The sequence below is a fragment of the Echiichthys vipera genome (assembly GCF_963691815.1).
Source record: "Echiichthys vipera genome assembly, chromosome: 7".
NCBI lineage: Eukaryota > Metazoa > Chordata > Actinopteri > Perciformes > Trachinidae > Echiichthys > Echiichthys vipera.
In genome coordinates, this window is record NC_139832.1 from 24,599,725 (window position 1) to 24,625,272 (window position 25,548).

General features: G+C 40.6%; 1 protein-coding gene across 1 annotated transcript in view; it reads right to left on the bottom strand.

The window, feature by feature from the left end:
• Positions 1-20,418, bottom strand: part of fanca (FA complementation group A) — a gene marked incomplete at its 5' end in the record, with an annotated part of 25,081 nt that extends 4,663 nt beyond the window's left edge. The window contains 34 exons of the mRNA XM_083916121.1: positions 1,283-1,387; positions 1,493-1,552; positions 1,722-1,827; positions 2,023-2,198; positions 2,340-2,418; positions 3,582-3,710; positions 3,802-3,875; positions 4,018-4,221; positions 5,331-5,427; positions 5,565-5,752; positions 6,077-6,176; positions 6,334-6,404; positions 6,534-6,667; positions 6,778-6,876; positions 7,085-7,155; positions 7,469-7,518; positions 7,651-7,711; positions 7,846-7,934; positions 10,228-10,290; positions 10,712-10,807; positions 11,631-11,741; positions 12,231-12,364; positions 12,929-13,070; positions 13,616-13,692; positions 13,804-13,916; positions 14,420-14,483; positions 14,649-14,759; positions 15,270-15,379; positions 16,149-16,216; positions 17,040-17,135; positions 18,348-18,502; positions 18,872-18,962; positions 20,020-20,132; positions 20,358-20,418. Coding sequence (XP_083772247.1) covers positions 1,283-1,387; positions 1,493-1,552; positions 1,722-1,827; positions 2,023-2,198; positions 2,340-2,418; positions 3,582-3,710; positions 3,802-3,875; positions 4,018-4,221; positions 5,331-5,427; positions 5,565-5,752; positions 6,077-6,176; positions 6,334-6,404; positions 6,534-6,667; positions 6,778-6,876; positions 7,085-7,155; positions 7,469-7,518; positions 7,651-7,711; positions 7,846-7,934; positions 10,228-10,290; positions 10,712-10,807; positions 11,631-11,741; positions 12,231-12,364; positions 12,929-13,070; positions 13,616-13,692; positions 13,804-13,916; positions 14,420-14,483; positions 14,649-14,759; positions 15,270-15,379; positions 16,149-16,216; positions 17,040-17,135; positions 18,348-18,502; positions 18,872-18,962; positions 20,020-20,132; positions 20,358-20,418 — 3,498 coding nt within the window. The remainder of the gene's footprint in view (positions 1-1,282; positions 1,388-1,492; positions 1,553-1,721; positions 1,828-2,022; positions 2,199-2,339; positions 2,419-3,581; positions 3,711-3,801; positions 3,876-4,017; positions 4,222-5,330; positions 5,428-5,564; positions 5,753-6,076; positions 6,177-6,333; positions 6,405-6,533; positions 6,668-6,777; positions 6,877-7,084; positions 7,156-7,468; positions 7,519-7,650; positions 7,712-7,845; positions 7,935-10,227; positions 10,291-10,711; positions 10,808-11,630; positions 11,742-12,230; positions 12,365-12,928; positions 13,071-13,615; positions 13,693-13,803; positions 13,917-14,419; positions 14,484-14,648; positions 14,760-15,269; positions 15,380-16,148; positions 16,217-17,039; positions 17,136-18,347; positions 18,503-18,871; positions 18,963-20,019; positions 20,133-20,357) is intronic.
• Positions 20,419-25,548: the final 5,130 nt, after the last annotated feature.

Below are 25,548 nucleotides of genomic sequence, written 5' to 3' on the forward strand. Positions count from 1 at the left end.
CATCAGCGACACTTTTCACACATTTACTATGCATCGATTGTAAGATAGCACAACTAAACCGTCTTAGTTTGAGAAAACTCTGTGGACCACTGCATCATTCAGACAGACGGAGAATGAATTGAGTGACTAACCCAATGCAAGGTTTATTATTAATATGGTCCTCCAACCATGTGTCTGAAAGCTTCTATAGCCACGTTAGCTAGGTAACTTTACACCTGTGTATTGATAAACTTCACTGAATCCTATTACTTACTACTCAATGATTAAACTCAAGCAAACTTCAGGGTAAAACCTCTTTGGACAAATACATAATAAAAAAAAAACAAGCTGCAAAATATAATACCTAACAAAATGGCGTTTTGGAAAAACTTGCCCATGCATTTATCTTTAGCAGGCTCGACTACTGTTCTGACTAACAGTGTCTTTGAAGGTCTCCCTAAAAAGTCCATCAGACAGATGCAGTTAATCCAGAACACTGCTGCTCGAGTCCTTAACTAAGACCAAAAAAGTCGATTATATCACTTCAGTCCTCACGTCTTTACACTGGCGTCCTGTCTGTCAAAGAATTTATTTCAAACTTTTGTTGGTTTACTAAGCACTGAATGGCTACGAACCATCCATACCTCTCAGATCTCAGTCTGCTCTGTGTCCCAGGGTTAAAACTAAACATGGAGAGGCAGAGTTCCGTTTTTATGCTCCACACATCAGGAACAAACTTCCAGAAAACTGCAGGTCTGCTGAAACTCTTAGTTCTTTTAAATCAAGACTGAAGACAGCACTGTAACTTCTTTTCTCTTGCTTTTGACAATCTTTTATGTTTTAAATGATCTTTTTACTGTTTTAAAAGATCTTTTATGTTTTAGATGATATTTTATGTTTTAAATTATATTTTCTGTTTTATGGTATCTTTTATATGTTTTATATGATATTTTGTATGTTTTAAATGATATGTTCTATGTTTTAAATTATAATTTATATGTTTTAAATGACATTGTATGTGTTTTTCCCCAATGCTTATATTGTTTTATGTAAAGCACTTTGAATAACCTTGTTGTTGAATTGTGCTATACAAATAAACTTGCCTTGCCTTAAAGACCCCACAGACTTCCCGTTTTATCACTTACACCTGTACTTTTCCTGCCTGACATGTCAAAATGCCATCCGTGTAAAAGGCCGATCCAAATCATATCAGTAGCATACTGGCAGCAGCCAAGTGTGTAGGACTCGAGGTCAGCATGGAAACGTTAATCAAGTTTATTATCTGTATGGAGAACAAACATACCACTGCGGAGACCATGAGCAGAGGACAGCGTAAACTGATCTGAGACCAGGCTTTGTTGACTTCTTCCACAGAGCGTTCACAACGTACACTGGCACACAACACACCCTGGAGAAGGCACAGACAACAGCACAATTACTCAACCCGGTGGAAACACAGCAAGACAGATGTTAACTTTTATTCATCTCTAGATTTTAGTGAAGTGATTCTCACTCTCAGGAGGTGTGATGTTAGACGGCAGGACAGCAAGCCGACCGGAGAACACACCTTACTCTGTTGATGAACAGACGGAGAGGAATGCAGATGAAGAAAGATGTGAGCACTTTTAAGTCCACTTTAATAATAAAAAGGACATTTCTCACACACAATCACTGCACTTTTCCACACAGCTGACCAGAAATAGGAGAAATAAATAAAATAATTAAAGAATTCGGCAGCTCACCTGATGCTGGTTGACATGTTCTATCAGAGTGTTGCAGTCCAGAGTCGCCCTCACTCCATCAGACTTTACTTTAATGAGTAACACCGCAGGGAGAGCCAGCAGCACTCTGTGAAACACACACACACACACACACACACACACACACACACACACACACACACACACACACACACACACACACACACACACACACACACACACACACACACACACACACACACACACACACACTGTTTTCAGTGGCTCTACATTTTAGCTCTACAACAGATGAACTGCGTGATATGTATTTGTGAGTGTGTACCTGTTCCATGTGTTCAGTATGTGTTGCAGGCTGAGCTCAGAGCTGATGCTCGGTGACGCTGAGGTCCCTGTGGAGGAGCATCTCTGAGACACTAATTCAAACAGGAAGTCACACACATCGGCTCTGCTCACACGGCCTTCTGAGAGGTCGGTCACTTCCATCTCATAGACAAGCTCCTACACACACACACACACACAGTAAAAACAACCCTCATAATTATAGTTTTTTTGCTTTTTCACTCGAATGTATGCAGACTAAAACATCACGCTTATAAACCGTTTTCACTTGTGTCAGCTGACCAGCACGTACGCACACACCTGTAACCTGGACAGGATGTCTGGCAGACAGGTTCCTGTTTTTGACACTCTGTGATCCAGCTTTTCCAGGCTCCGGCTGCTGTTGACATAAAATACATAGAAGAGTTTGATTTTTAATAAAGGTGGACATAAAAAAGTCACATTCACCGTACTGTTTTATTTTATGATGAAGAAGGAAGGAGCAGAATCTACTTGAGTCCTTTAGGGCCCTACAGCACGCCAGAGAGACTATTGTGGAAAAGAACTCACAAATTGTGTTCTTGCATCTTATTTTTATATTAAATACACAGACACTTATGTGTTGTAATTTACTACTGCAGCCGGGGATCGAACCACCAACCCTGTGATTAACCTCTGATTGACAGACAATCCGCTCAACCTGCCTGTCTTCACACTTGAGGCTGTGCAAATATGTTTAAAGCAAAAGTTCAGATTTTTTGAAGTATGGTTGTATGAGGTTCTTCCATAGATGACGGTTAGTGCACCACCAGTCTAGAGACCTAAAACAAAGGCTAACCTTAATAAATCAGTATTAATTTAAGTGGACTATATTTAGAATATTTTCACCACTTTACCTTGCTGTCAGACAGCTGTCTTTTGCCTTGGCACGACATTTTCTCAAAAGTGTATCTGTATCTGTACACTTTCCTCAGTTAATGGAATAAAAAAATTCAACAAAATTAAAATGAGTGATTACAACAGCAACAGCAAAATGCAGCTCACAGGAGTTTACAGAAGAAGAACTCTTGCAGAGGGAGACTAAAAGTCTGAAAGAGAAAGAGCTGTCTGACAGCAAGGTAAAGCTGTGAAAATATTCAAAATATAGTGCACATTTAAAATGAAATTAATGTTTTTAGATGACAAAAATGTGTTGCTGCTGCCCTTATCCCTGTCAGTACTACTGTCTCCTTCACTACTGTAGTTAAAACACAGACTATGGATAAGTACCTCATATAACCACGCTTGTCAATGGGACAGCGCTAGAACTTTTAAATACCTGATAAAGGTAAAGAGTTCTCAAAACCTCTGTAAAATTCCTCTATAATATCCTTTATTGGTGAGTTCAAAAAAATATCTGAAACACAAACTTGTCAAAAATTAAACCAGCCAGTAACATAACACAGCAACACAACAGAAAGAGATCTATTACAATTGAATGTCTTCTGTGAGAATGTTTAAGTGCTTTAACAACACTACATACATCTAACACACAAGACATTTTGTGTGAACATGCACACCCACCTTAGCTGTTGGTCCATGACGGCATTGAGCAGGTGAGAGAGGAGCTTCTTCATGTCTCCTCCGCAGCCTCCCTGCTCCTCTGGACGAGGCAGGTAGAGCTCCGAGCAGGCCCACTGCTGGTACTCCTGACTACACACACACACACAGTCCCATGTATTGAATTTATTTCTGCAGTATATGGCACCTGTGAGCGTGTGTGCATACGTGTTTTCTGCCTTACCGTTCTGGGTCTGACAGGACGTCTTCACTTCTCTGTACTCTGAGCTCATTAGCCAGCCACTCTGAGAACAATAACTTGACAAACGCGGAAGATTTGTGTTGTTGTCATTAAGATCAATCAGAAATGAGAATAACAAAGCTGCTGATGCTCACTTCACTTAATAAACCAAGGCTTCATTCACGACAGGTAACAAACGAGCCAGTGGACCCACTTTACCTGGTATGGTGGTGTGTGTTGTAGCTGACAGAACGCTGGGTGCCTCCACAGATGCCAAGCAGTCTTCCTCCAGGTGCTGTCGGCGTCTGTGGCACTGCTCCACAAGCCGGGCTGGTTCTCATCCTGGTATTCACTGATCGGACCACCGGCAGTGATGGGAGCTCTTCTGGCGTCAGGTAACAGTCTTGGGATGAGGTACAGAAGCTAAACAAACACACAGTTATAACATTATAATAAAATAGAGTCTAGAACGTAAGTGTGGCAATAATAAAAGCCCCTCCTGCCTACAATAACATCAGCATGTCTCCAACTACGCTGAGAATATAATGAATGGACTCCTTGTCACCCTCCTCCCTGTCAGCGCATCATTTTGGATTCAGTCATTTGTGAATCTGAGTTCATCCATTAACATTTCTGTTTGTCTGTTCGATCTTGCCAAAGACTAAATACTGGAAAGTAACTGTAAAGAGCTGTATGGTGGAATGTACCTGGCCTGCTGCAACACACACACACACAAACACACACACAATAAATTCTGTTGTGTTTTTCCTGCATGCCACGTGTAACGTTAGTCAGCCAATCACAAGCATTATTAGAGCTTGGTATGAGCATGCTGCATGCTTATAGGCTCACTGACACTGATGAGAGTTACTCTTAAGTATTGAAATTTGGTATTGTGGTATAGGGACATTTTTGATACTATGAAGGTGATTCGGTTGCTGCCTAAAAGTATTGACGTTCAGTACCCAGGCCGATTGATTTGCAGATCGACAGAAAATTATTAAAACAAAGAAAACATTTTTTTAATTGACAAAGTATTTAATCAAGGTAAAAGGCTCCAGCTTCTCAAATCTGCTGCTTTATTCTGTTTTATATCATCATCATCATCAGTTCAATATTTGTGGGGTTTTAGACTGTTACTTGGACAAAACATAAGTTCTGAAGACATCACCTCTCACTTTGTGAAATTGTGATAAATATGTATGCAATATTTATAGAAAAATCAGTATACAGTTAATAACAAACCAATACAGTAAAGTAATTTATATATGAATACATGAATCTTTACATCATATGAAAACTGTGCAAGGATGCAGTACCATTCTTTCACATCATCTGTATTGATAGACAGAAACATTTGAAGAGGGTGGAATTGACAGATATGATCCAGAGCTGTTGTCATCCAATAAAGACTGGCTTTAATGTTTTACCAGTAAATGTGAGTATTTCCCCCAAAGCCTTTTCATGAAATGAGTTTTCTATGTAACACATGCAAACCTAATGATAATATGGAAAATAAGATTAAAAGAAACCTTTTTATAGAAGCTGTTAAGGATTAGGTCCTGCTGTTGCTCCTGAGGCAGTGTGTCCCCTCTGCAGATCCCATAACACACAGCTGCCACACACAACCTGGACAGCAACAAGAAGACTATAAGTCAAGGGGGCAGCCGGGCCAGAAACAGTATCACATACTGACAACAAGAATGCGCAATTAATGAATGAGTCAGGTAAAGTTTGTCACCATCCAGCTGCACAAGTCACCTCACCTGACACAGAAGAGCATGCTTGTGTGTGTGCTGCAGACCAGCGCCGAGCTGAGAGCCTCTCCAACAGCTACTGGCTTTGGCAGAATGGGCGGGACCAGCTGAACAAGAGGACTGTGGGATATGGAGGTGTTGAGATGGACCACAAATGCTGCCAGACCGAGTAAGTGGGCAGCAATCAGCGACGACCCCTTTTAGACAAAAGAGGTTTCACAAGAAAGTGAATGCACTGCTGTGATGGTGCAGAGGAATAAAGAAGTGACTTTAAAGTGTAATTCCGTCGCAAAGTCATCCCATGGAATTTTTCTGCACTTTTCAGCTCCGACTTCCAACATCCGAGGTGAATGGAACGCACCATAAGTGTCGCAAAAGACCATGGGATGATTTTGTGCCGGAATTACACTTTAATGCAGTCTAAAAATTTAAAGCAAAACAATCCAGGCACGATTGGAAACATAGAAACAAAGTGAAGTACAGATATAGATAGAAGCGCATCAGAGACTGGGGTTATGTACCTGGTTATGAAAGAGGTCCCAGAGTCTGTGTATGAGGCTGGAGAGGAACTGTGTGTTACCAAGCAGCGTGCTGACAAACCTGGAGGCCCACGGGCTTTGTCTGGAGGGAAAACAAGGAGAATCTGGTGAGTCTCACACACACACACACACACACACACCACAAAGAAACATCTCATAACATTCATTCTCAAGCCCTGGCATTAATCTAAATCCTTTTTGATTATTCATCAGACTTTCAAAAAACTTATAGTACTCACTTATTAGGAGGGTTTGCTCTGGAAGCATTTAACATGCACTGGCAGAAGCTTCTCAGGATCATGTTGACGACCTGAGAATATGAGTGAGGGAATTGCAGAATATGTGTAATTACTAACATACATGCAGCACACTGATACGGCAGAATCTGTCAATAAAGAAACACAAAACACTGGAAACAATGGATTTCATCAGTGCATACTTTGACGTGGAGCCCAGGAGACAGAGGTGTGTTTATGTGAAGTCTGATGACTGTCCGTCCAATCGGATCATCAGGACGGCCAGGAAAGATAACACTGAGAGTGTGGGAGACCCTGGAGAGCTGGGCCGACATCTCTGAGGACACATGACCAGCGTGACAGGTTTGGAAATGAGACTGGACTGAACCGACCAGAGGAAACTAAATGTCCAACACATTCACGTGTCCTTTCTCTATAGCTGCCTACCTCCGTCATTTCCCTCAACAACCAGCGCTGTGAAGTCATGCAGCTGAATCTTCAGGACCTCCAGAGGATCATCATTAGTGTCCAAACACACTGCAATCCCTGAAAACACATCACAGTGTGAATACCCTCGTGTGTTCCTCAGTTCTGTGATGCGACTGTCGTACATTACACATACATTGCAGGGTATTTCGGATGAAACGGTCACTTACTTTCAAATATTTACATGTATGTGAAAAAAGAAAGCACTTACAAATAAACAAGTGATGGTTATCTCTGTGATTATTCAATAAATGAGCGAACAACCCACCATCTTGCTGCCTCTGTTTCTGGCAGGACTCCACATAAGATGAGTACTGTGCAGCAGGGATCTTATCGGCCCTGAATACAGCCAAACAAGTGGCACAACAAGTGAAAATACACTCAGGAATTACAGATAACCACTATTGCAAAAGTATAACATTAACAAACTAATGGTTATTCTTATCAAGCATAGTTATCAAGCCCAAAAACACAAACAAAAAATATAAGTAATGATGATAAATCCCCCAATTCAATTAACAGTTAAAAGAATATATTTTGGAAGACAATAAATACATGACAGGAAGAACTGATATAAAGTCTAAAAGGTTGGTGTAGAGAAACAAAACGAGCTTTAATGCACATTTTACAAACTTCGGATAAAAAAACTCACTTTTTTAGAGCTTCTATGAAACTCATCCGGGCATCAGCTTTGACAGGAAGCTGGAATTGAAAGACAGGAAAACTTGAATTCATGTAACAGATGTGAACATTTGCGACAGAACAACAAAAAGCACTTCACATCTGAGAATGCGTAGATCAAACAGAGAATAATAGAAAGTTGTAGGTGCTCACCATCCTCGGTGTCAGCAGAGCAGGGAGGAACCGGGTGAGGAAATACGGCCTCCGGAAAATACTGTGAGAGGACGGAAGCGTTGATAAAAGGCCTGTGTCTCTTTCTAAATTCAGTTTTTACATCTACATGAAACCATCATACACTGATGAACTTTATGAATGTGCTGCAGGTGAGGTGTTGATGTGACTGAATACCTGGCCTCCATGACTGTGGCAGAGATTCTTCCTGTGCTCTCAAACAGAGACAATGCCTTCTCCACGTCCTGGACAGCCTGACACTGGGGCTGCAGACACACAAACATGACTGCTATATATGTACTATAGAAACTTCTCCAAGCGATAAATGCATTTGATCTCTTTCGTACCCAGATCTGAGCACATTTGAACACTTTCAAAATCTATTTGTGTTAAAATCATTTGGCTGGGGAGGAGTGGAGGAGGCGTTTTCCCATTCATATGATGGGTAATAAATGAAGTAAAGACTAGAATTACCGCCTTGCCACAGTCAAGTTGCAGTTTACATACATGTCTTTACAGATTTACATAATATATGTAAAACTTCATAAAAGGTATTTAGCATATTTTTGTCATGTGGATGATTCACACACACCTTTAAGATCTATACAATCATCACAGTTTCAAGATTCGTGTCACCAATTTAGTATTTGACCAGATGTTTCCCCTTCTGTTCCTGAGATATGAAACATTACGATGTCACAGTGAATTTGACCATGGGGATATAAAATGTCATCACTCTGTTTCATTTTATCTTATTAGACTTTTGTGTGATATGTTTTCAGAATTAACGCAGGAATTCTTGAGTGATGGACAAAAACCGTGCTCTCCATAGTCGAATCAGTTCACCCTTGACTCCAAGTGGACATTTGTGCCACATTTGAAGACATTTTCTCCAGGAGTACCTGAGATGTTGTGTTCACAAGAATGGGACAGATGGACAGACAAACTGACGAACGAACAGACAACCCAGAAAACACAATGGCCCTCATTTATCAATCTTGCGTGAAAACGGGCGCAGATCTGAGCGCATAATTGGTTGTACGACAGGACACACGTGATTTATGAAACATTCGTATCTGACCAATCTCAGCGTACAAATGAGCGGGCCTTGATAAATGCTGCGGCTGAATTCGATCGTCATTAACATGTTACGCATTTGAATATTCCTGGTTCGGAGGCCTCACCCACTGAGGTCAAACATGGAGAGAAGAAACACTGGTTAGAAAAGAAACTTTTCCGACACACAGATCGGCATCCTGACATCCGAGATTGAGCAAAATAAAGATGTGCTTTTTGGCGGTGTTAAGAGTGGAATAAAAGGTAACCTTCTAGGTGTCAAAGATACCTTTGTCATCTAGAAGAACCATACCAAGATGTTAATCATCTGATACCTTGTATGATTTAATGCAATTTATCGAGGGTAGCCACTAACCGAGGAGATGACTTTGGCTCTGCAGTGCGCCTTGCTGCAGCCGTGCGGCAACACATTCATTCATTCATTCATCTTCAACCGCTTGTCCCTGTCGGGGCCGCGGGGGGTTGAAGCCGAGCTGTTTTAAAATATAAAAGAATCGTGTGTTCCCCCTGGCCACCTGGTCACCACGTTTAAAAGCGATAGCTTGGCATCACAAATCACCTGTACATTTATCGAGTGGTAGTTTTTGCGATTGATGAATGCGTAATCATCCATGGATGGTGCCTTCAGACGCACATGAGTACAATCAATTGCTACAACCACAATTTTTATTTTTTTTATTCATTTTAAGAATCCGTTTTGATCTGTATTTAATATGTGACTGCTTATGCTTAATGACAGCTGAGGTTTGTTCATTATTTTCAGCCAGATTTTGCTGTGCTGCACTGCAAATACACAGGCTCAAATGTGCGTACACAATCTAAGACCTGACGTGAGATCTGATCGTGGCTCCCGCTCACATCCAAATCGATAAATGCCGAAGTTTGCGTGGAAATGGTCGTACGTGCGCTTTTCTGCAGTACGTTTGTTTGATAAATGAGGGCCAATGACTCCGGCCACAGATGTCACCGGCACAGAGGCATAAAAACTTTATCAAATTAAGTATGCTATTGGTATCTTTAAGGGTACTGGTATCATCATTTTTTGAATGATACCCAGCAAATAAAAACTTTGCTCTCTATGTATACACATCACATTTTGCTCAACATGCAGTAACTAAGGTGAGGTATGAAACAGCAACACCTTTTGGTACCTAGTGAAATGTGTTTCTAGCATCTAGATTCTAAAAAACAGTTAAGTGCTGAAATTCAGATAAAATTTTGTAATGAAACATCTTTATCTTCCTTTAAGTATTGATTGTTTTGGTGATGCAACCATAACCCAGGAATAATATCAAAACCAGAACTGAAACATTGTAAAAATTGGAATAAATTATCTTATTTCAGGCATGACTCGTTAAATGTTTGCTTCAATTTTCTTTGCCCTTTTCCTAAACTCAATTAAAGAGTCCTATGAAAATAAGGACACTGTACTGATGTCTCTCATCATTATTACACAAACAAACCACTGGGTGTCACTGTTACCTGCAATGAAGGTCCACCTGCACCAGAAACAGCCTCATATAAACCCATGTCCTCCACTGACTCCTGTTCTCACGCACGCACGCACGCACGCACGCACGCACGCACGCACGCACGCACGCACGCACGCACGCACGCACGCACGCACACACACACACACACACACACACACACACACACACACACACACACACACACACACACACACACACACACACACACACACACACACACACACACACACACACACACACACACACACACACACACACACACACACACACACACACACACACACACACACACACACACACACACACACACACACACACACACACACACACACACACACACACACACACACACACACACACACACACACACACACAATTGATATTTCAACATAAACATTTCTAAATAAGCAGTAATCATGTACTGGTGTTAAGTCCCTTCGTGTAGGACGCTTCATTTTCATCCCCTCTCTTACCTTGAGGTCAGCCAGCCTGGTCTTGGCCAGAGAGACGTACTCCATCAGTAGGCTGCGGTTTTTCACAGGCACATATGGAGGCTGCAGGATGTGAACCTGCCCGGTGAAAATGACAGTGAGGTGTTGAATATCACAGCTGGGTCATTTCTCTGTTTCGAGTGTTTTCTTAAAGCATACACTATAACTGGATCCTTCAGACAGTTTTTTTCTAGTCTAGCACAGACTGCAGACCAGTTTTCGAAAGTGTACTCTGATCTTTTACTTTAACATTATCTTCCGATTGTTTCACAAGGTAACCCTTCTAAAGCACAAATGAAACACACACACACCTCCTGCACATCGTTGTGTGTTGACTCTCTGCTCTGAGTCAGTGTGCGTCAGCATGAGACGAGACAGTAGTCATAATATATATGGGGGGGGGGGCATTTTGTGAAAGTGGTGTTTAAGTTGCTCGCCTGAGGGTCTGTACCATCTATGTCAAACTCTGTAATGTCTCTCTGTTTATTAAAGAAAGGGCAGACACAGGTTAAAGTGTCACCTTCTTGGAAACCATGACAGAATAAGAATAAGTAAGACTTTTTTTACATGTCAATACACTGTCTACATCTAATTTAAATTATCAAAATTCTTAGGAGCGGCCGATGGCACAGTGGTCCTCGAGGCAGCATCCGCAGGTTTGACTCTGACCTGCGGCACTTTACTGCATACATTTATCATACCCACCATACAGTATAAAACATGTTTCCATTCACCTGGAGTTTAATGTCTTCTTCTGAGTATTGTTACTATTTGCTGTTTGAGTAACCAGTTTTGCATACGTGAATCATTAAGGTTAAACTAACATAAAAGACCCCATTTATCTTATGTCTAGTGAAATGAGGTTACCAATGATGTTTCAGAATCTGAGTCGGGGTGTCACCTTGAGGTACTGAGGGGGTTCAAAGGGCACTAAGTCAGACAGGAACTTCAGCAGAAACACCAGGGATTTCTTGCTGGTCGCATGGTAGCCACTGCCTCCACCGAAAGACATCTGAAAAGGTAGCAAAGAATAATACAACTAGTAAAAATAAAAAATTCAAGGTGCATTAAGAAATATTAAGCCGTCCAGACCTCTAACATACTGCAACGACAGACAATCCCATGACCTTGTAATCTTAAGGATTAGTCCACACAGACATATAATCCACCTTTATTAAACAATCTGGAAAAGTAGAAAACCATTTTAAACTTGTACAACGGATAATACAATAGTGCAGGACTATCAATCTACTGATTAAATCTATCAAAGTTGTCTTTAAAAGTTAGCCACATCTGGTGGCAGTCATTTCCACTCAGCTCAGATGTACACGCAGAGTGTTAATCATTCAAATGCACAACATCACACTGACTGTTTACCTTTTATTATCCTGAGTTTCATCTGGTGACTGAACGGCAAAATAGCTGTTGTTGGTCATCAGCAGCACTAATCCAAACATATCAATAACAAAACAACTGGTGTTGAAAAGCCAATATGAAAAACCTTGAACCAGGTGCTGTAGGAAGGGAAGATGCTGGGTCCCTCCAGAGCGCCCTGGCGAGCCAAGAGGAAGGCAGTTATCATGCTCTCTAGATCATAGCTTTCAAATGCAGAGCTCAGCAGTCTGGAGAGAAGCTCTGTGGTGGAAGAGAAACAGAAAAGATATGACAAGCCTTAACACTGGAGTCAATAGTTGTGTATATGCTAATCTAATATATAAGTTTACTGGTGTAGGAAGCTTTTATTAAAAAATTGGTTGTGCTTTTTAATACTAACTTTTTTTGTGCTAGTTTAAAATGAAAACGTAGAGGGATATCTGCCAATTTTAAGTGAGTTCTATGTCATTGCAGTGGGGTCAGATAAACAGTGTTTGGCTTCCCTCCGCGGTGGAATTCCCTGCAGAGCAGCGGAGGCCTGCCGGAGCCGCCGAACGATGCGTTTCCGATGCTCCAAACTATGTGCAACACACTGCTCACATGTACACAGTGCACACACTGGCCATGACACAGAGCTGGATTTAAATCAGCAAAATATTTCTTTAAAAAAAAGCATTTTCATCAATGGTGCATCACAGGATTTATGATAGTCAAAAATATTATAATGGTGAACGACGGATTTTACATTATAATACATTCTCAGCTCGCAATAATGGCCCATAGCGGTTTAAATCTAGTAAAACCACGCTGCTCCCTCGTGTTTACCTGTTAGGCTGGACTGGGCACAGGTGTTGTAAACCAGCAGAGTGGAGAGGAAGCACAGGACGTGTTTCCAGTTGACCTCGTGGGTTTCCAAAACCTGCTGCAGGTGACGCAGCTGCTGCTCCACACTGAAGACCACAGCCAGCTTTTACAGAAACACAGAAACAATGCAGATGACCAACTGTTACAACAGACCCTACCGACCACAGATGGGTAAACACAAAGAACTTAAAGTAAACTTTTTGCTCTTTGAAAGTAAATACAAAAGTAGTAAGCAAAAGAAACTAGGAGCAGAACACAGGGAGGTGACTGACAGACTGACTTACAAGCTGTTGCAGCTAAGAACATCATAATAGATAAATCGATACTCTCAAGGTTGTGTTCCTCTGTGCAGAAGGAGCCTGAAGCCTGAAGTGATTTGACTGCTGTTGTCTACAGTTGTGTAGGAATGAGGAATGAGTGTGTAAGCAGCAGAGGAGTGAGACTTGTTGCTGCTGAAATGATGTGCACTTTCACTTAATTACAATGTTATCCAAAAGTAAATCCACAGATGGCTGTGAAATACAAAGGCAAGAGGCACAGACTGAGAACAGGTGGTATTATTGATCATTTGTTCATTGCTCATACACCCACTTAATGTAAAAAAAAGTATTTTTAATCTGGGTAAACTAAATAACATCAAACATCTACCTTTCTGAAAAGAGAGGTCACCAACGGGCTGGCTTTTGCAAAGGTCCATTCATTCTGCAGAGTGATGGCATCTGACACTGCAGATATAAGAGTTAGTTGTTAGACTTCAGATTTTTGTCTACAGCTAGACTTAGGTATCATGCAAAAGCCGCATCAAGCTGTTAAAATGGTCTGTAACTTGTTTTTACCTGTTAGTCGAGGCTTGTAAGTGAGAGTCTGTGTGAGAGAGTGTGTGAAGAAACGCTGAAGGTTTTCCACTGACACTGAAACTCCACAAAATGAAGCATCGAATATCTGAATCCTGTACAAAACACAGGGCAGAGGAGTAAGACACAGACACATCTAACAGCGTACATGTCCTCAATGCTGTGGCAATGGTCACATTTTCCCAATGATCACTACAGATAAAATACATCATCATAACTCATAGAGTTAGCGCCTTGGGTTGTATGCCTCCACCAAGCAGTCATGTTGCTGATTCTATTCCAATCTGTCCAGATTTACATAAAATACGTAGTGACAAGTTTAGTTATGGTGTTGTACTGAAAAGCTACAGGTATTGAAAAAAAGGTAAAGAAATAGCTCTGATAAATAGTGTATTTAATATTTGAATATTTGCACAGAATATCCCATTTTGCTGAATGTTTATAAGTGCTATTTCAGACAAATAAAGGATGTCCTTCCTTGTATATTGCCAAATGTCTGTGTATGTCGTCTGTCATGTCTTGCAGTAGACAGAGACCTCAATGTCGACAAGACACGTCTGATTTCATAAAGCTTAATAAGAAACAGAAAACAAAGCACCATAGCTCAGCTCCTGCCCCAGAAGACTGCGGCGTCACATTATTTTCCACAGTGTCTAGAAGCCCTGAAGAAGAAAGACGCAACAAACAAAAAAAACGATCAAATGTTAAAAAGCGAAACAAAATATAGGAAAGTACTAAAATAATACTACGTGTCCATAGGTGTGAATCAAAGTGCTTTACTAAATATTTCATCAACACAGGATGGGTCATGTGGGACGAGGACTCACAGAAGAGCATGTCGTCCAGCACTGAGCAGCAGAGCATGGACGTCCTCCTGTCTGCAGCTGCGGGCTCCTGGCTCAGCTCAAATCCACTTCCCGCCAAGACTCCAACCACAGCTTAAACACAGGACATCATTTATTAGCATGATCCTCAGCAGCAGCATATGTCATTCGGTAAACAATTTAACAAGCGTACTTGAGACCGTGAGTGAATGTTTTTGTAGTTTCTTATGTGGTTGCAGTTAAAACTCCTAACCCTGGCAGTGCAGGCACTGGGGTGGAGTAACTACTACAGTCACAACAGAAATAAAAGAAGAAATCTCTGAAAAGAAAGGCAACAGATATTTTTTTTGCAGAGGTTTTTATGGTACAGTCACAAAATCTTGTGAAATGCGCTGATTGTGTCTGTGTATAGGGATGCAGTCCGTTAGCTTAGCTAGGCATAAAACCAGCATCTCTCAAGCTCACTAGTTCACACGTTATATCGAATTAGTTTAATCAACTCTCCAAAAACTAAAGCAGCTTTTGTATATGGGGTCTAGGTGATTAACAGTATTGTAACAGGTCATTTGCTAATGGCTTCACATTCTCCCTGAAGCACGACCAAAATAGAAATCAGGTTCCTACTTGACAACACTTTTTGTTGAACTCGTTTGGTCTCCTCTTCTCCCTGTGGTGGCGTCCAACCACACAGAACCTTGGACTGAGACACCAACCACGACCTCACGCCTTCATCGCTGAATGGAGAAAAAAGTGGGCCGAACTGAGTGAAAGGTCAGAGTTAATGTCATGCAGGAAGGTGTAGGTGTCAGGCACACTTTAAACATTCACTATCCTCAAACACAGAGTGATTTGGATATCCTTCTTTGTCGTGTGGATCTTAACTGTGAACTGTACTCAGTGTCATTTAAAGATGACTCTACTCCATCCACAGAGGGGCACTGTGACCACAAAACTGACAGCCAAGTGTCTGTGTCTGTGTTTTGTGACTTCAGTATAGTATTGAATGTTATTACTTTAAAAAGCCACCTGTATGAACAAATGGAGTTAGACTTCCCATCTCTGAAACAACCAGAAGATTCACACATTCACACAGAAATCTATCATGTGACTGAGAATATGTTCTGATACATTATTTGATCCTTAAAGTCTGTTGTCTCGATCAAATCTGAAATCTAAAATCATGTTTTGAAACTGCAGAACTTCTTATTCCACCCACATAATTTCAGATAACTTTCAAAGTAAAAGCTTCAATGCTATAGTGTTACATTTCACAATTACGTATTTAATTAATTAGAACATTAAAATCCTTAAGGATGCTTCTGCAGAGTCAGTAGAAGTAAAAATACTTAACATAATACTTCTCTGCCTTGTTACCAGCCAGCAGCTGCATGATATTAACCCATGTACGCTACAGAAAGGCTCCACAGCAGAACGTCCCTGATAACTAACAATACGGCACAAACTAAATTTGCCCAAAACTAATAAAAAAAACATAATTCCTACCTCTCCATGATGTACTTCAGAGTGACGATGTGGTGAACATGAAGATGGTACACCACTTCCAGCTTTGGCAGCCTCTGTAAAAATACTTTGTTAAATATTTCATTTACTGCATCCATTATGTAGTCAAGCTGAGTTTTTCCTATTGTGGCAGCTTAGACCAGTTGTAAAGGGATAAATAAAGCAAGTGAAAACCGGGTTTTCTCTCTTTTATGTTTCCATCTTAAGTTGTGTTTTTACTTTGTCTTGGCTGTACAGAACTCTGAACAGACTGAAAATCCTAAACAAATGCATTTTAAAGTTGTACTCCTTAAGAATTGAGATATGTTGTTTCTAGCGGCCTCTTTGGGGGTAAGATGTAACTGCAGGCTAGCCCTAGCCTGTTCTTTCAGAGCCCTCCATTTCACGTCACGTCACATTCATGGTCACTGTGCGTGTTGACTATTTTGTTTTGCTCTTTTGAAAACTTTATTGAAACACATGCATCCCTTTACTTCCAATTCGTCCCCTATATGTTACCCTCTTAAATCCACACACTCATATTCCTATTACACTTCTGCCCTTACTACAAGCCTGACTCAGAAGTTGGAAGTTCCTGATTTCCAATTACAAGTGAACGCAGCATAACCATAAGTGACGAGTTCGGCCGGCAGACCAACCGCTGTCAGTAGCGTCACTAACATGGCACCGTGTTTACATCTAGGGAGGGAATGTCGCAACAGACACGGATATTGGAAAACTCATCAAAAAGGCAACAAATGCTTCCGTTCTTGGGCCATCTGATCAATCACTATTGTTTAAAACTCACTCTTTGATAGATAGTAACTTAACACACAATTAAACAGATGGAAATCTTACAGAGTACAACTTTAAAGTAACTTAAAGGAATTCCACCTGATCTCTTCTGTACTCCTGCCAGAGCAGTTTAGGGCAGAGGGCTCCCTGTGACAGCAGTTCTTTGCTGGACTCCAGCAAGACACACAGCTGAACCTAGAGAAGACAGGGAATGGAGTTATATGTCATATTCGACGTGCTTTCTGTACTGTGAATAACAACCCTGCAGTACTGAAAGACAAACTCAGCTGGAAAATGTTAAACCACAGAAGTAACAATCTGCCAACAGGTCTGCAGCATAGATGTGATGCAACAACCATTTTCAATGTGCAGAACTCATAACAGTAACTGTGACAGTTGACTTGTGGCACCAGAAAACACCAAGTCACTGTGCATATAAAGAAAACAGACACACACATAACACACACTATAGATACTACTCTAAAGGTGTAGCTGACCTTTATTTAAAAAAATACTATATTCTTTGATTAAAAAAGTGCAAGACGTCTATCTATATATGTAATAATAATATATGTATATATATATATATATATATATATATATATATATATATATATACTGTATGTGTATTTCATTTTTCTGTTTCATCATATTGGGCTGTCTCTACACGAACCACAAATCATTTGAATGCACTTCCTCCATTTCCTTTGTGCACTGCATTGTGTGAGAATAGTGTGCACTCATAAATAGACCACATTTAGTATGCATACTGTCTGGGTCCAGTATACTCCATTTTGTCACTTTTCTAAAAAACCTGCATCATTAATTTGAGAATTTGGGACACACATGGATGGTTTTTTAAGAAAAGTCTTAAATTTGAGAGGGATTGTGATACAGAACCAGCTTTTGTTTGAGGCCCTTCAAACAAAAACTAAAATGAGATTTGGAAAGCCATGATATTTGAGACTGAAGATGCTGGTAGCTAGAGGACCTTTGATTGTGTGATGTATAAGGTGAACAATAATGCAAGCTTAGCAACGCCAAAGGGCTGTAAGCTTATATGAAGAGTTGGGATGAGAATGGGGTGCAGCTAGTAGTGTCTGACCCCCTGTTGCAGGTCAGTCACGTATTGTGAAAACAAGACAGCAAGTTGTGTAGTGTGAACAGTACAGCCAGATTTAAAAGTCTTATAGTGGGAACTTAGCTTAAGGTGATACGAGCAAGCTTCTACATAGTTCCAGTGACACTTGAACTGACTTACTCAGCCAACAACCTGTTGATGAGGTTGAGGTTTAGATGGTCCACAGTTAACAATTTGTGATTTTTTTGTTGCATGAGGGTACTGATTGAATGTTCGCCTTGGATTATGCCACAAAAAAACATCCAGTGGTCCTGTTAGATACTCACTCGCTGAGAGGAAGTGAGAAGCCCTCTCCTCTGGTCCTCTTCCTCCGTCACATCCTCAGTTCCAGTGATCTCCATCAGTCTCTCCAGCATCATCTTCACTGACAGCACTGCCACCGGGACACCCAGCTGCGAGGCCTGACGTCTCAGCTCACACACTGTCCACGAACAACACAACACATCCTGGAGTTCATATGCAAAAGCAAGCAAATGACATCTCGAAACCGATACAGAAGATAACAATGAACAAAGATGGCCGTCAAGAAAAGGTTATGTAAATATGGCCATGTCTGCCGTTCAGCATCTGGATCAAATATTAGATGTTTAAGAGTTCTGGCTAACTACTGCAGACATGGGTACTCGTACCTCACTTTTATTACTTCACAGATTTACCGCTGTTTGTTTTGTAATTGATGTGTATAGCAGCAGGTGTCTCTGGGTCTTTGAGAGTGTCAACCTTTGCGACATTTGGCTTAATGAATGTGCAGCACAGAGGCTATTTCTGAGACCTTGTACCAAACACTTACCCAGCATTGAACTTGCAACAGCAGATGAGAAGCCTTCAGACTGTTTCTGCTCTCCATTCTGAGCGCGGAAAATGTTGCAAAGGTCTGGATTCTACAAAAGAGGGTGAAAGTACAGTAAAGATACATTCATAACATTTAAGTGAAAGGCTAGCAGCTATTAAATTGGAACATATTACTTCATCATCAGCCTTCCCTCTAACTTGTTTTTAGCACAAGTAGCACAGGTCCTCCTACACAGGTACTCCTGAGGAAATCTGAGGGCAAAGCAGCTTTCCTAAATCTTTAAAGGCCACTCTAGTGTATCATACATGTATAATTCACCCAGAAGCACTTAATCCAATAAAGTGTCTTTGGTTGTTCAGTAGCATAAGCCACAATGTAATGCAGAATATTTTCCACCAAAGCAAATCAAGCGGCACATAAGGTAAATGCAGTATAGTGGCAAGTAGAAGCTGCAAATCTTTCCATACAGAAAATATAACATTGCAATTTCCTTTTTTAATCCATTTAGAAGGATTTTTTGTGAAGGTATTATGTCATCTGACAGTAATGACATTGTCAGTTGTTGCACTTCTCTATATCAGTCCACAGATTAGTAGTAAGACAGTGACGCAGAGCAAGATGCACTCACAAAAGGTGTGTAGTTGAGCTCAAAATGAAGGCTCAAAAGAAGGGTGTGGTCCAAGCAAAGGCACCTGAAGTGAGGGGATGGGATGTTGACCCCACACGACCTTACACCCCTGGCTCGCTTTGGCTTCGCAGCTTGTGTGATCCCACAACAAGATGGCACCGAGTGTAATAATCGTCGGCCAATTGTTGCGTGCTAAAGTGCCCTCTAGGAGCCAAAACATGTGCTAAAGTGTCCTCTAGGAGCCAAAACATGTGCTAAAGTGCCCTCTAGAAGCCAAAACATGTGCTAAAGTGCCCTCTAGGAGCCAAAACATGTGTTAAAGCGCCCCATTAGGAACCAGAACGCATGTTAAAGTGCCATGTTGGAAGCCAAAATGAGTGTTAAAGTGCTCTCTTCAGTGGAAAGGACTTGCTATATGTGCGCTTTTTTTTTTCTCTTCGCCCCTGCCCTTCAAAGAGTCTGTGCACGCCACTGCTCACTGGCTGTGCAAAGCAGCAGGTTCAGTCCCCTAACTCACCCCCACCTCCCTGAGCAGACTGCAGGGGTCCTGCTGCTGCTGCAACAGCTGCATCGTTGCCTCCTGCAGCCTCTGACCATCTCCCTGCTTCGGCCTCTTCACCACACGGCCAGCTGGGAGTACAACAGCAGGAAACATAATAATACTTAGAATTTTACATTAGTTTATATGGACACAGCTTCATTAATGAATAACACAGTTGGGTAAACAGTGCAGAATTATGTCACTTTGTTGTACTCTGAAGTTACGGCACAAAATACGTTGGTCTGACATTTTGAGTGTGCATTTTTATTTCCTTTTATTTATAGTCCATAAAGAATAACGAGCTGTCAACTCACCGAGGAGGCTGGACAGAGTCCTCTTCTGAGAAACCGACTCACACGACGCACTCAGTGACATTTTACTTTGGCTGAAGGTGTCTGGACACTGTCGAGGGAAAAGCCAGTGAGCCGTGTGTAATATTGACGGTGTTTTTGAACATTAATTGCGCTACACGACTGTTTCTATACGCTTGTTTTGGTTCACCTTCTCCTCCATGTTTCCCCTCGCGCTCTTCTCTCCCATTGGTCCGCGCTGCAGCCAATCAGGACAGAGCATTCGGCTCAGAGACAAACCGGGACAAACAGAAACTAACCCGGAGTTTTAAAGTCTACATTTCTACTCTGTCTTTTTTGGTTGTTTTTGTGGATGTTTGTTTGAAAAGTTCCAGTTCAGACGGTCAGTTTCTAACCCTGGATTACTGTATTAAATCAATAAAACCCAACGCATGCTTGTATGTATTTTTGAAACAAATTTACCTCACAAAATGAGTCAGGGAATCAGTCTCATGAATCTCCACGCATCACAAGGCCCAAACAGATCAGTAATGGACACATAAGGCATGTTAACCTCCTTTTGTACATATGTAGAACATGTTCTATATATATCTATGCTTTTGTACTAACAGGCCCAGTGACTGACTGACTGACTGACTGACTGAAGGCATGCAGCAGTTGACGTATGCTACAGTATGCTGTCGCAATAGTTAATTATTATGTTTTTTGTATGTTTAATGAACACTTAATGGTTCAACAATAGGGTCATCTGGGCTCTGCTCATTAAAGTGAGTTGGTGAACTTGCTGAGCAACATTTTGTGGGCCCTTTGAAAGACAGAACAAGTTTTGAAACCCAACCTGAACTTTTGTTGTGTAACCTACTTCCCCCCAATTAAAGAGAATAGAGCATCAGTTTACCGCACCCTGTTCTATCATAGCAACATCTCTGCACCTACGTACATCCCCATCATCCTTACTGTTTGTCTGTTCTTTGACCATGACTTTGGTTATTCTTCAGTGTAAATGTCAACAGGGTGTTGCTGTAAACCAGCAGGTATACACAGCTAATCTTTAAAAAGGTTAAATAAATAAAACTGTTAAACAAATATAACTACTTAAGGAGAATTTAGATCCTGAAAATGATCCGATATTTGAATAGTTTGGCAGTTTTTTAAACTGTGGTCTTATTATGATGTTGTTTTCCCTCGATTTGTGATTGCATTGTATTATTTTATCTCACTGATGAATCATTCTGCTGCGACTTCTAAACTGAGTTAAACACAAGTTACACAACGCAGTGGAGTAGTCATTTAGGTTTCTACAATTATGTTGAACGCAAAACACAAAAGAAGTCTACAGAATTAAGTCAATAAAACATGACAAAAAAGTATGAGTTTTTTCCATAGACTATAAAAAAAGGGTTTTTTCCCTCACAATATGTCATAACTTTCAGTTTCAGTTGCACATTTAATACAAGACTTAATGGTGGCAGAAGTATTCAGATGCTTTACTTCAGTATTCGTATCAATATATCACGATTAAAAGTCCTCTATTCAAAATGTAGCTTAAATTCCCCCTCCACTCTAAAACATGTTCATCTTCTTGTTCCTACAGTTGGATGTTTGAGCTGTTTTCACATATGAAAGGTTCTCATTGAAGAGAGGGGCGGGCCTACGAGCATGATTTGTGACATCACAAATAGTTCAGAAGCCAAACCTGGTCCAATATTCAACTTACACAAGTGTGATGTGGAAACTCGAAGCCTCCAGTTCACACACACACTTTACAGTGAAGTATGAAACTTTTTCCCCCCAAAAAAGTTCAACTTCTGAAATTAACTATATTTGCATATTTATAGATTCTTTTAAATAAGGGAGAAGTAGTAACTACAATTTTAATGATTTTAACAAGATACTTGAACTTTTATTGCAGAAAAAATATATCAAATAAAAATGATTTTAGTATTTTAGTATTTTTATGAATCTTAAAACGTGCCCCGAGAGGATCTTTAATTTAAGTTACTGAGGTTTTATCAGAAAAATGTACTTTAAGTATCAAAAATAGTAGTACTCACAATACAGAAAGGATGGGCCCTCTCAGTGTTACTCAACTACAGATTATAATGGAAGCATTTTATTGTAGTTGACTAACATGGGGATACGTTTAACTATAAGCTCATGATAGTTTGTATGTGAATATTAATCTGTGACATATCTACTTAACCAAGGGTGTATTTCTTTCCACAGTGTGAACTCTTCTTTAAAAAAAAACCTGAGTATGCATTAAGGCCTTTAAGAGCATGGTGGCACTTTATTTTGCAATTTTCAGTGTGAATCTGCCACAGACTAACGCATTGTAGAACCTGTATGCACTGGTATGTAATCAAGCCGTGGAGCATGTCAGGACAGGTGGGAACGCTCCCTCTTTAACAGTCATAACAGAGATCTGACTGGTTTTGAAGTCCTGAAGTTTGTCTTATTACTGTGGGAAGCTGCTGTGTTCCCTCGACAAGGTTTTGATGTGCAAGATTTTAAAAACGATGAGAATAATGATTTGAATAAGAGCAAATGTGATTGTGATCAGTTCAGAAGTTGAACAGTGAATGCCACACCGTATCAAATGACCCCGACTGTACAGCAGCAGGCTGCGTTCTTGCCCTTGGTGTGTTTGAGAGAAGATCATTCCTCTGTGTGCAGCGTGCTCCTCTCCTCTCGGCCTCCTAGGTATTTTTCTGGGATTCCCAGCTTTATGGCGGCAGGCAGCAGGGAAATTGTCTCATGGGAGTGGATGAAAGGAACTCATGAAAACTTAATGCAATGTGTCCTCATGAATTTTTAAAAGCTCTCTCTTCCTATTGTGCCGCTAATGGGGGGGGTTAGTAATATAAACAGGAATGCTGATGTACGGGGCTGAGTGCAAACCTGCCAGTAAAGCAGAGAGTCATCACCTGTCAGTCCCATGAAGAACACACAGTGACACCTGAAAACACACACACACACACACACACACACACACACACACACACACAGACTCAGTTAAAGTGGCAGCTCTTGTCAGAATCAGGTGAGCCATTGAGTTTTGATTAAGGACCGACTGGATGTGGACCTCAGCAAGATTTCCTGTGTGTGTGTGTGTGTGTGTACGTTTTAGATGGGAATGCATGGTGTCAATATGATGCCAAAACAAACAGGTTAGCTCACACATAGAGCATATGGAAAATGCCAAATTCAAACAAACTTTTCATGCATGACACGTGAAAAAAGAGCCTGGAACAAACACAGTATGTCCTCTGAAAGCTCCTCCTGAAGCAATCACTCACTTATTTACCATTCATTAATAAATGGCTGACTTTGTACGGTGGGACTATAAAATGTTCAGTACATATTTTGTGACTCAAAGTGAGCAATGACCTAAAAACAAAGAAATAAAGTAAAAAAAATAAGTAGGTTAAGATTCAGATTGTACTGTTAATTAAATAATGTTTTTGAAAATTAGTCTGAAAAGAGTTTGCATTTATAATTGAATGGTAAATCATTTTAAAAAATAATAATACCTGTGAGGAACTGCAGACTACCACTTATTTTGTTTTTATATATTTCAAGTTAGAATCTTTTACATGACAATAAAAAGCTCTGTCCCAATGCTATGTGTGTCAAATATGCTCAGTTCACACCGATTGCATAAATGTATTCAGTTACAGTTACACTCATGTAGGTCAGGGGCCAGCTTTGTGTATTACATGTGCCTCTAGCGACAAAAATCAATAGTAATGCTACAAAAAGGTTTGTGTGTCAATGTATGATGAAGAGGAAAGCGGTCGTGACTCAGAGAGATCACGTTGCACCTCCTACAGTCACCATTCCCTTAGGAAAGACACAGAGAACTGGACTATACCCTCCCTGGAGAGTCGGCCACAGGGGTTGATTCACGCCAGGCTCTACCCAACAACTTCAGCTCAGCCCGGAGGCTTTACAGCTGTGCTACATTCCTGAGAGCTCAGTCAAATCTGCTGGGTTTAAACGCTCTTGTTTTCCACCACAGAACGCCCTCAGAAAGCTCGTTAATGAACGCACGTAAACAGGAAGTGCAGTCTTTACATAAAAATACCTGTGTACAAAACCTCCCCCCTTCATTCACTGGAGCTGTGTCTTAGACGGGAAAGGTCTGTGTGTTGATTGTGGACAATGAGCACATGCTGCTGTCAATAGTTCACCTCAACAAGATTAAACTGATGAAAACTGGACTGTGTCCTCTGGCACAAGTGGCTACAATGGAGGTTACACTAATATACTGCCTGATATACTGTTAGACAGACTAGTCTTCCTTTTCTCCTCCTCCCATGCTCGGTAAGTATTTTTTTCAACTGCCACTGACATTTCCGCACCAACGGTAACAAAGGAAGTTTGTGGCGCTTGAGGAAGTAAAAAAAAAAGAGTTTTGATAACCGCTACAGCTACATGTCTTACCAGTAACAATGCCCTAAGTACTCTGGATAAACCACTGTAAAAACTAAACAGAGAGAAATTGTACCCAAAAAAAAAACTCAGTGGGTCACGTTGTCTGGAAAGACTCTGCTTTTCCACTTTTATCAACTGTCTTATTACTTTGAGAAACTGGATTTGATTTGAAGTGAGATGCATTTAAAACTGTACTAAGTAAACGCATGTAGGTCTAAGCAGCAAAATGGACTGTGAAAGACTTATACGACTGGATAAGCATTACTGATTCATTGATCAGTGAGCAGAATTTTAAGGTTGTAATTCATCAGAAAAAAATTATTTGTATATACTATCTGATTATTAAAATAATGTTTATAAGTAGTAGAGCAGAGGTTTAAAGTAGCATGAAATTAAAATTCTTGTGATAAACAAGTCCACACTGTTTCCTGTACTTGAATAAATGAACTTCGTTGCTTCAGAAATGATTTCAAAAGCACAGCATATACATCCAAAACTAATCAGAAAGTTATGGTTTTTGTGTACTGACCCTTTAAAAAGTTGTCTAGTCAGTTTAGCCATGTTTGATTAGTTGATTGTTACTCTTTGTCTGACTCAACCACACTATCACACATGTATGCATGGTAAACAAGTAGAACATGTGACTCCGCTTGTGTTTCCTTCAGCTACTGTTACAGAGGCGTTGTCGCCCTGATGAGACTACAGATAAAGAAGAAATAATGACCTCCGGCTATATCTGATAAACATTAAATGTAAA